Source organism: Blastomyces gilchristii (assembly GCF_000003855.2).
Source record: "Blastomyces gilchristii SLH14081 genomic scaffold supercont1.14, whole genome shotgun sequence".
NCBI classification, from domain to species: Eukaryota; Fungi; Ascomycota; class Eurotiomycetes; order Onygenales; family Ajellomycetaceae; genus Blastomyces; species Blastomyces gilchristii.
Window position 1 is genome coordinate 1,280,432 of NW_003101669.1, and position 8,493 is coordinate 1,288,924.

An 8,493-nucleotide genomic window follows, 5' to 3' on the forward strand; every position below is an offset into this window, starting at 1 on the left:
CCGAACAGGCCCTTAATGAAACTAATTTTTATTTTCGTATCTCTAGATTTAAAATATGAAATATCAGTTTAAAGAGAAACTATACGTTTTTAAACACTACTCATATGATATCATTTCTCATATAAAAAACTCCGTACATGAATTGCAGAGAGAATGAAATATAATCATTTTCAACAGTATATATTGATATTAACTATTAATCTTTTTAATAGATTAATTATCCATTTCTGTTCTTCTTCTCCTTAGCTATAATTCATGCACGAATCTTAAATGTATGATTGTTGAGAAATTTAAGCTCAAAAGTTGTGTGTAAAATCAAGATTCTCTAAAAATTTGAAATTTTTCCACTTCTCAGACTTCTACTTGGGAGCACTGGACATCCCATCCTACTTTGTTTCTGACTGACTTACTTCTACTCCGGCTACTCTCTATCTGTATATGAAATTTCCTCTCAAAGCGCTGATTACCAAAATCGCCCATTGCGAGCTTTGCACTTTGACAATAGGTAAACAACCCGATGCTGTGAAGTCCGCATCTGCCTCTGTGAGCAATTAACTTAGTTACTGTATGGCTCGCTTGATAAATATTATATCCAATGGCCCAATTCACCTTAAACGTAAAATCAATATCCTGTAACACATATAGAACATTTACACAAGTGCTTTATTTCATCAACAGCCAAGCCAGTACACTTCTGAAGGCAAAATCCATCCGCACTCACATCCTCCCCACACAATAAACTCCTCTCAATAAACCCCATCTCCTCCAGTTGCACTGCCCTCTTTTCCCGTCAGTTCATCCACTATCTTCACCCCAGCACTGGCTCCAATCCTCTCCGCCCCAGCCCTAATCATTTGCACACAATCTCCCGACGTCCTCACACCACCGCTAGCCTTAACCTTAACCTCTTTCCCAAGAGCTTCACAGACTGACCTCATCAACGCAACATTCTCCACGCTAGCCCCGGGCCCATTGAAACCCGTACTAGTCTTGACAAAGTCTGCCCCAGCAAGACAGGATATCACACATCCCGCAACAACCTGCTCGCGGCTCAATTGCGACGTTTCAAGAATGACTTTTAAGCCAACTTTTCCGCCAGCATTGTTACTGACACATTCAGAAGCATGGTTTGCTGCTTTGCGCACCGCGAGGACATCCGCATATACCTCTGTATATTTTCCTTCCTTTAGCAGTGGGTAATTGATAACCATATCCAGCTCCGATGCACCATCGTTGACTGCATTTTGGGTTTCGGAAACCTTTTCTGCTGTACTATACGTTCCCTCATGGAAACCGATGACACATGCTACGCCGATCGCAATTTCCTTCAACCGCGCAACAGCGCGTGAGACATATTTTGCACGTACGCAGACGGTTGCAAAGTTGTAATTGATGGCTTCGGCACAGAGCGTGTCGATTTGAGCTTCTGTGGCAGTGGGTGCGAGTTGGGTGTGGTCTATTGTCTGAGGTATCGAAGTCTGAGGGTCTGTCGGGGGTGGATAGTTCGCTATATTTGTTTCAGGGAGGGCATTTAGCGTTTGAGAGATTAAAATCCTCCATTCTGAGTCAGTTGTGGGAACCGGAGTAGCCATTTTATGTTATATGGACAGTTGCACTTGAATTATGCTATTTTTCATAGACACAAGCTGAGCATGTCCTCTTCCGCGTGATTTCGTGGTTGTTCTCGAAGACCTGTGAACTTGTATTAGCTTGGTTTGTATTGAATATGAACTTTACCTAAGGTTATTCTACAAAAACAACAAAGGGATGACAGAAGACAAACATAATTTTAAGTACTCAGGCAAGAATATGATACTAGGTCTCTATGACTGTAACTATGGAGAGGTAAGGAAGCCCGCTATCCACAAGACAGTATGCCAGAGAGGCAGACGCCACGGCCCCGAGATTTTTGGCACAATTGCAATAGACCCATCACTTGTAGTAATATAATTGAAAGGAACCAACATTGGAGACTAATAAACACACCTGCAACTCAAGCTATAAACAGTCGTTCTAAGCCGGACACAACCTCGCGAGTAGCCAATATCTTGCTTCGCCAGATTAGTTTCAGGTCCTCTCAATCTCCTCTTACTGACCAAATGCAAAATATAAATACAAGAGACAATTTCCCGCAAGCCAAGTGACGCAACGTTTAGGGTGCTATTATTATGTATAGCCAAGGCAGAAGAAGGAGGTTGACCCCTCTTCTCTAGCACGCCCCTCAGTTTCTAGAACGTGACACGGCTTGCCCTAATTAATTTATATCAGTTCCTGGAACTTCCTTTAAGTAGACCATTTACAGGAGACTTGGCATGGGAACAAATGGAAGAATCTTATATGAATAGGGATGGTTCTTCTACCGCGCCCGCCATATGTTGAGCAGCCACCGATCGCGTACTGGTTTACCTCATTATCATGACTTCGCATTTTCTGATAAAAGTCGTGGTTGTTATTTGACTGTGCTGCGAACGCGACAAAGATATCTCGCTGGGCAGACCTCATCTACGGCAAAAAATAATGAATCATACATATGAATATTTATTTATTTAGTCGTGATATAGTAGAGCACAGCGAGGACAATACATTATTATCCTTATCCTCTCTGCCTAACCTCCGAAAAAGAAAAATCCGGCACGTAAATGCAGTCCATTCCTCGCAGCAGAAGCAAGCATCAAGAGCGCAAGGAAGAAAACCGTATTCATTCACCTGCCACGTTAAATCCTAGGCATGATACGAAATAAATAAAAGCAGAAAATAAATAAAGGTATCTCAGTAACTCCTTTCCCGCCTATGGCAATCCGCAAAACCATCCTCTTTGCTCACAACTGTCACCCTACCTCCTGCAACCTCCACTCCCACACTCCGGCCCGCGAATATCATCAACTCGCCCAATACGCCTCGTAGGCCCTCCACCTCCGCCACCACCAGGTCTCTTCCCAGGACCGCCGCCTGGTCCTCCTGGCCCTCCGCCGCCGCCTCCACCACCACCACCTCCTCGCGAACTACCCCACCGAGACCGATGGATTTGGGTATTGTCTATATTCTGAATATTGAACTGGGAGCTTCGGGCGGCCGAAGAAGCATTTAACTAGAGAAGAAGAATAAAGCGGTTAGTTAAAGGCTCTGGTTTGTATGTCTATTGGTAGTATAGAGAAAAATAAAAACGGATCGGATGCTCAATTGGTGGGCAAGCTCAAAAAAAAGGCGTACCGCAAATAGGCTGACGATGTATAATCCGAAGAAGATGTAGAGGTCATCGATGAAGTAGCGGATGCGGGCGGAGATCGGCGGGCTTTGATGAGAGAGTTAGATTTCAGTGTCATTTTTAGTTGAGGGCGAAATTGAGATAGCGACGAGGAGATCTTATCCAGTGGAGGTGCGATCGCATACCTTTCTAGCATACGCCCATTTGAGAGGTAGGGTTTTGGAGATGACATTCTGGCTGTTTTGTCTTCATTCGCCATACTGAACACGGTGGAGGATGCGTTGTGGAAGTTGAGAGATGTTTTGCTTCTGTTAGGTGGTCGTCGCGGCTGATCTGTCTTTGGTTTGTTGTCTTTGGTTTGCTGTCTTTGGTTTGCTGTGCTTGGCGAGGACTGGTCTATTTTTGGAATATTTTAAGTTCTTGTTACTGAACTATTAATTTACATCAGACCAACAATTCCTTTAAACTAACACAATAGCGCTCTATGATATGTAGTGGAGCATGAAAAGCTCAGCCTAATACAGCCTCCGATAAAATGCAAACAAGTGTCCAGAACATGCGAAAATATCGTTCTATACAAATCCCAGCGCCTCTAAAACCCGAGTAAAGAAGGCTTCTGCATTTAGGATTTGTTGACAGCCCCCAATTCATTAATAATAGCCATCTTTCCATCTTAACCCATCCTCAACTGTCCATTTTGCACTCGTGAGCGGATGAAGCACCCCGCAGCTCGCACCAACAACAAGAAGTCCTGGCGGTCTCGATCCTTCCTCCTGAACGGCCAAACAGACATGTTCAAGCGTTGACCGTATAACTCTTTGATCTGCGCATGACGCTCTCTCAATCACCGCGCAGGGGGTATCCTTCGGCCATAGGACTCGGGACGCAGCACTCTCGTCCCCTTCAGCACGACTAGTAAGTGATTCGATGAGAGAAGAGAGTCTGTGCAGCGCCATCAAGAAAACCACCGTCTGTGTAGGTACATAGCTAGGTGGCTCTGGTGCTGCTCCTTTGCGCCCCGTGCCAGTGCATATCAATACTTGGTCGGCAACACCGCGGTGCGTCGCGGGTATATCCGCAAAGAGTGGCGCGCTCAATGCACTGGTGATTCCTGGAAGAACAGCGGGAATATATCCCTCCCTTCTGAAGAAGTCGTACTCTTCGGCTCCACGGCCGTACAGATATGGGTCACCTTGCTTCAGCCTTAGCACCGTTCTACCTGCTCGCAGGGCAGTTATGCCCATTTCGAGTAATTCTTCTTGCGCCTTATCGGCGTTCCCAGGGAATTTCCGGGCGATATGGACTTCCGTTCGTCGAGGGATAAGATCTAGCACGGGGGCCGGAACCAATTTGTCGGCTAAGATGAGATCTGCATTTTTGATCGCGTTGTGTGTTGCTTTAGTAAGAAGGTCCGGGTGCCCAGGTCCGGATCCTGCAAGGATGATTTTTCCTTTCTTTGGTGGTAAAGGTAGGCCGTCTTCCAACGTGGAAGAGGCTGTGCCGCTCGTCGATCGATAAGCTCCAAGTATGGCTTCCATATCAGCACCCGTGATTGAGGCTAACCGACGAAGCGGCCAATATTCACATATTTGAGACAGCCAACGCATTCTACGAGTTTTAGCAGCCTCGCTCTCCTCAGACGTCACGAGTGAGTTGAAGGTATGTTTCTGAGCGGTCGAGTCATCAGCCTCGAATGGCAGATTTTCAGGAGCTATATCTGGGCTATGGTCTTCTTCCCAGATACGTCTCCTAACTGTGCCGAGTGTTTCAACGGCGGCGCCGAGTCCAGATGGGAGATAGGCGGCTATTTCCCGCCGTATGCGGGCAGCTAATTTGCAGCCTCTGCCAGAGGTCGTGATGCCAATGTGAAGCGGGCCATCAGAGTAAGTGGAGAGTAGTGTAAATGTGCAAAGATCTGGAGCATCTGAGACATTTACTGGTATCCTTAACCGACGGCAAAGATGATATATGCGAGAGCCTTGAAAGGAGCCGTTAACACATATAAATATACGCGAAGAAAGGAAATAAAACTTACTCAAAGGATTCTGAGGCCCAAGAGTAATAAACACAGCGTCGACATAATTATCCACCTCGTTTCTTCCCAGGGTTTTCAAATCTTCATCTTGAAACTCTCTTCCAATATGGCGCACCCGTCCATCCTCAACCTTCTGCAGAAGGGGTGCATGAATTTCCACACCTTCAGGCGCAATGACAATGGGAATTGCCCCGATGTCAAGACACTTGGTGCATCGGGCAGCTGCCAGCGGGTTTGCGCCCACGATTAGATGCACCTGGTCTTTCACATCCAAGGCTGCTAACATGGGAGCTGGCCCAGGTGACTCGTGTCGCAGGTCTTTCATGATGTGAGCTGAAATGTTGATTGTGGTTTTTAACCTTTCAACTGCCGGTTGAGCAGAGAAATAGAGAGAATGCAATCTGTAGCAGTCTGTAAAGCTCTGACAATGAACGGCGAAGGAAACGAAGCAACAGATTTAAAAATATAAGGAAGCTCCGTGTGCATATATCAACGACATATCTGGATATAACTATATGCACAATTTTCTCAGAGAAGTATTTCACACCTGGGCAGGGGACTTTGATAGGGGCGATCGAGGAGGGCTTGTAGACAGGGGCTTAAAACAAGAGATAACGATTTCAACGAGTAATAAACTTTAACAATTAAGAGTGGAAAATAACAAGGCGTAGAGAGGTGTCTTATATTAAGGCAAAAAATATATCAAATATGAAATATGAAATATTCTATCTATCTAGGCACTGATTATCTACTATTCTTTTTCTTCTTTTTAGGATGGCGTGATCGAAGTAGTTGCGATTACGTAATAAGTCATGTGAAGAGTTAGTTACCAACTTGGGGACGTTTTTTATACCTCCTTATCTGATTCTTCTCAACCTTTTATTTCCCTTCTATTTCCCCATTTTCCTTTTTTGCAAGAGATGTGCTGGGAAAGGAGATGCCGAGGTCAGTCAGATCAACCGCGACTAATGATGGCGGGCACCTCGGTTTTCCCATCCTTTATCTGGCTTAAATATCTCGGGATATTAAGAAGTCCAAGGGTGCGCGTAACACCCAGGGAGGGGAGGCATAGAAAGAGCGTCTATATAATTAAACAACACTGATAGTGATCGTTCTATGTCTCGCACGTTTCAGATCTTTGTGCATGGAAAAAGAAAGTAGCTATCCCGGATGCTTCTGCCCATCCTCGAATGGATTTTGATGGAAGCCAACAGTTATGTCCTGGTGACAAGGGTGGTTTCGTGTTTATGCTGAGAATTTGATGTTTCGGACCCCCCTACCTCCGGGTCAGATTTCAATCAGAGCTAGTTAGGAGTCTCACGCTCATTCTTAGGAAGCTAACAAGGTAGAATCCCGAAGATAAAGACAAGGTCACGTTTCGCGATAAAATTCAGTGTTAGATCAGCTTTCCAGATTTCAATTGAGACTAGTTTATACATCTCTAACTGTTTCTAAGGATGTCAACAATGAAATACTGACCACATGCATCGACATGGAGTTCGGCGTGTGGAAATTATTTTGTCGGGAGGTCGATCAGCACTAATCGTAACTCTTTTGCTGATTTCTTGGGATGTCAACAGAGGAATATCCTGAAGATAAAGACGACATGTCTGATGATGGGATGGAGTTTGAGAAGTTCTTTGATGGGCTTCGATCAAACCTGCCCACATATTTTTTTGGTAGCAGACATGGGAGGCTGTTACAGAAGAGAATGAAAGTAGAGGCAAATCTTTCATGCGAAGACCAACGGGCCTTGTTTGTTGAACCGAATGGCGAAGAGGAGATTCTCCACCGGGAAGTATGGGTCGGGGGAAATCCCAAGGAAGTGCAAGAAGCATAAATAACAGAGCATTGCAATCATTGATAGAGAAAGAAAAGGTCAACTCAATCTGTAAAATTTGTGAAGAGCAGCGTAGTTGTGACTTGAGGGCCTGGAAATCTATCCGAAAACTGGACGTTTTACATCTTTTTGAGAAAACTTACATTCCCATCGAAATCAAAACTTCGACAAGTGAGCATCATTCCCAAATTGTATTAATATTTTCGCAGGAACATATAACACTTGCACAGGTTTCATTGCTGATGAGAGACACAGGTACCATCCGAGAAGACGCAGGCTTAACCGCAACCCTGACAATATGGGGCCACGCATTCACGACTATGAGCCACTCGTGTACCTCACATTTCTGAGGCTTGAGGAGAGGCGGATGGATCCGATTGTGGACAATTTTAGTTTGGATTGGAGAAATCTCTTTAAGAGATTGAAAGAGGTAGACGGCACGAAGGAAATATGGTACCTTCGAGATGAGGTCTATCAATCATTTGAAGTTGACATGTTTGCGGTAATAGGTAAGCGAAGCATAAGAGCTTTCCTTGTATTGGCTTGGCTAATAATTAGCTGGTAGAGTGCGCAGAAACAACTGCAATGGAGTCTGTGCACGAACTTTTGGAGTACGGATATCGATATCCAGGGCGAGCAGCGTACGCTATGAAGGAGTGGTTCACAATCCCCATGAAGGAGAAGGATTTCGAAGACCTCAAAAGACCGCATGAGAGCGTCGGAGAGACTGTCCTGAATATGCAACTACTCGACTACAGTGGGCTTGAGCAACAAGCCATCGATCAAGTGGAAGATAAGCTGCAAGAATTTTTTGAGAGCCGGCATCACGCAGGGTTCACATTTGATCGTATTGAAGCGAGATGGACGACATCCCAGAAGAGAACAGTTGTAATATTCGGGCCAACCCCCGAAGAGGCAGAACGCGATCAGGAGGAGAATGTGTGGGAATTCGAGTGGGCAAAATGGGTGTCAGATATGGGATGGGAAATCCACCAGCACAGGAACAGACATGTAGCCGGCCATTTTTATATGCGGCCACTACCAATGTGAGCTTTGGATGCTCAAGGAGTCCTGGCGCGGGCGCCAGTTGATGTCACTCCTTTGTTTCGCAGGGGCCTGCAAGTGGTTTGCTTTAGTTTTTGCTTTTTGATTTTTGATAGATGAAGTCCTTGTGCAGTTGAAGAATTTGAAATGGGTCATGTGCTATTATTGTGCGGAGTTTGTAATTCGTCGCAAGGTCAATTGTTCCGTGCTAAGCGCAGTCGCGCGTAGGGCGTAACTAGGAATTAGCCGCCCACGCTAGCTGGATGGACGCTTTGTCCAAGACGGCAGCTCAGCTTTGCCTTTCTGCACAACCCCCAACGTTCATTTCCTTGATTGCCATCTGCATTTCCTCCCGAGTACAGTTATAGT

The 8,493-nt window shown here is 45.3% G+C and overlaps 5 protein-coding genes across 6 annotated transcripts; 2 read left to right on the forward strand and 3 right to left on the reverse strand.

Moving 5' to 3' along the window:
* Positions 1-241: 241 nt before the first annotated feature.
* On the reverse strand, positions 242-2,298 carry BDBG_06718. Of its 2 annotated transcripts, none has more exons than XM_031722744.1 (2): positions 1,987-2,298; positions 242-1,692 (listed from the first exon to the last, which is right to left on the reverse strand). In XM_031722744.1, the coding sequence occupies exon 2, from the start codon at positions 1,590-1,592 to the stop codon at positions 747-749; it is 846 nt and encodes a 281-aa protein (XP_031579591.1). In that variant the 5' UTR covers positions 1,593-1,692; positions 1,987-2,298; the 3' UTR covers positions 242-746. The 2 variants fall into 2 exon arrangements, with proteins under 2 accessions (XP_031579591.1, XP_002623279.1); XM_002623233.2 differs by having other exon boundaries at positions 316-1,692; positions 1,784-2,194.
* A 535-nt stretch (positions 2,299-2,833) lies between these two features.
* Positions 2,834-3,437, reverse strand: BDBG_17433 (uncharacterized protein; the record flags this gene model as incomplete). The annotated part of the gene is made up of 3 exons (XM_031725151.1): positions 2,834-3,088; positions 3,211-3,292; positions 3,391-3,437. 3 exons carry the CDS (start codon positions 3,435-3,437, stop codon positions 2,834-2,836), a joined length of 384 nt encoding a protein of 127 aa, XP_031579592.1.
* A 418-nt stretch (positions 3,438-3,855) lies between these two features.
* Positions 3,856-5,565, reverse strand: BDBG_06719 (uroporphyrin-III C-methyltransferase/precorrin-2 dehydrogenase/sirohydrochlorin ferrochelatase; the record flags this gene model as incomplete). The annotated part of the gene is made up of 2 exons (XM_002623234.1): positions 3,856-5,183; positions 5,241-5,565. 2 exons carry the CDS (start codon positions 5,563-5,565, stop codon positions 3,856-3,858), a joined length of 1,653 nt encoding a protein of 550 aa, XP_002623280.1.
* Positions 5,566-6,810: 1,245 nt separating this feature from the next.
* On the forward strand, positions 6,811-7,080 carry BDBG_17434 (uncharacterized protein; the record flags this gene model as incomplete). The annotated part of the gene is made up of 1 exon (XM_031725152.1): positions 6,811-7,080. The coding sequence occupies one exon, from the start codon at positions 6,811-6,813 to the stop codon at positions 7,078-7,080; it is 270 nt and encodes an 89-aa protein (XP_031579593.1).
* Positions 7,081-7,378: 298 nt separating this feature from the next.
* BDBG_06720 (uncharacterized protein) lies at positions 7,379-8,130 on the forward strand (the record flags this gene model as incomplete). Its single annotated transcript, XM_002623235.1, has 2 exons — positions 7,379-7,589; positions 7,646-8,130. The coding sequence occupies 2 exons, from the start codon at positions 7,379-7,381 to the stop codon at positions 8,128-8,130; spliced, it is 696 nt and encodes a 231-aa protein (XP_002623281.1).
* Positions 8,131-8,493: the final 363 nt, after the last annotated feature.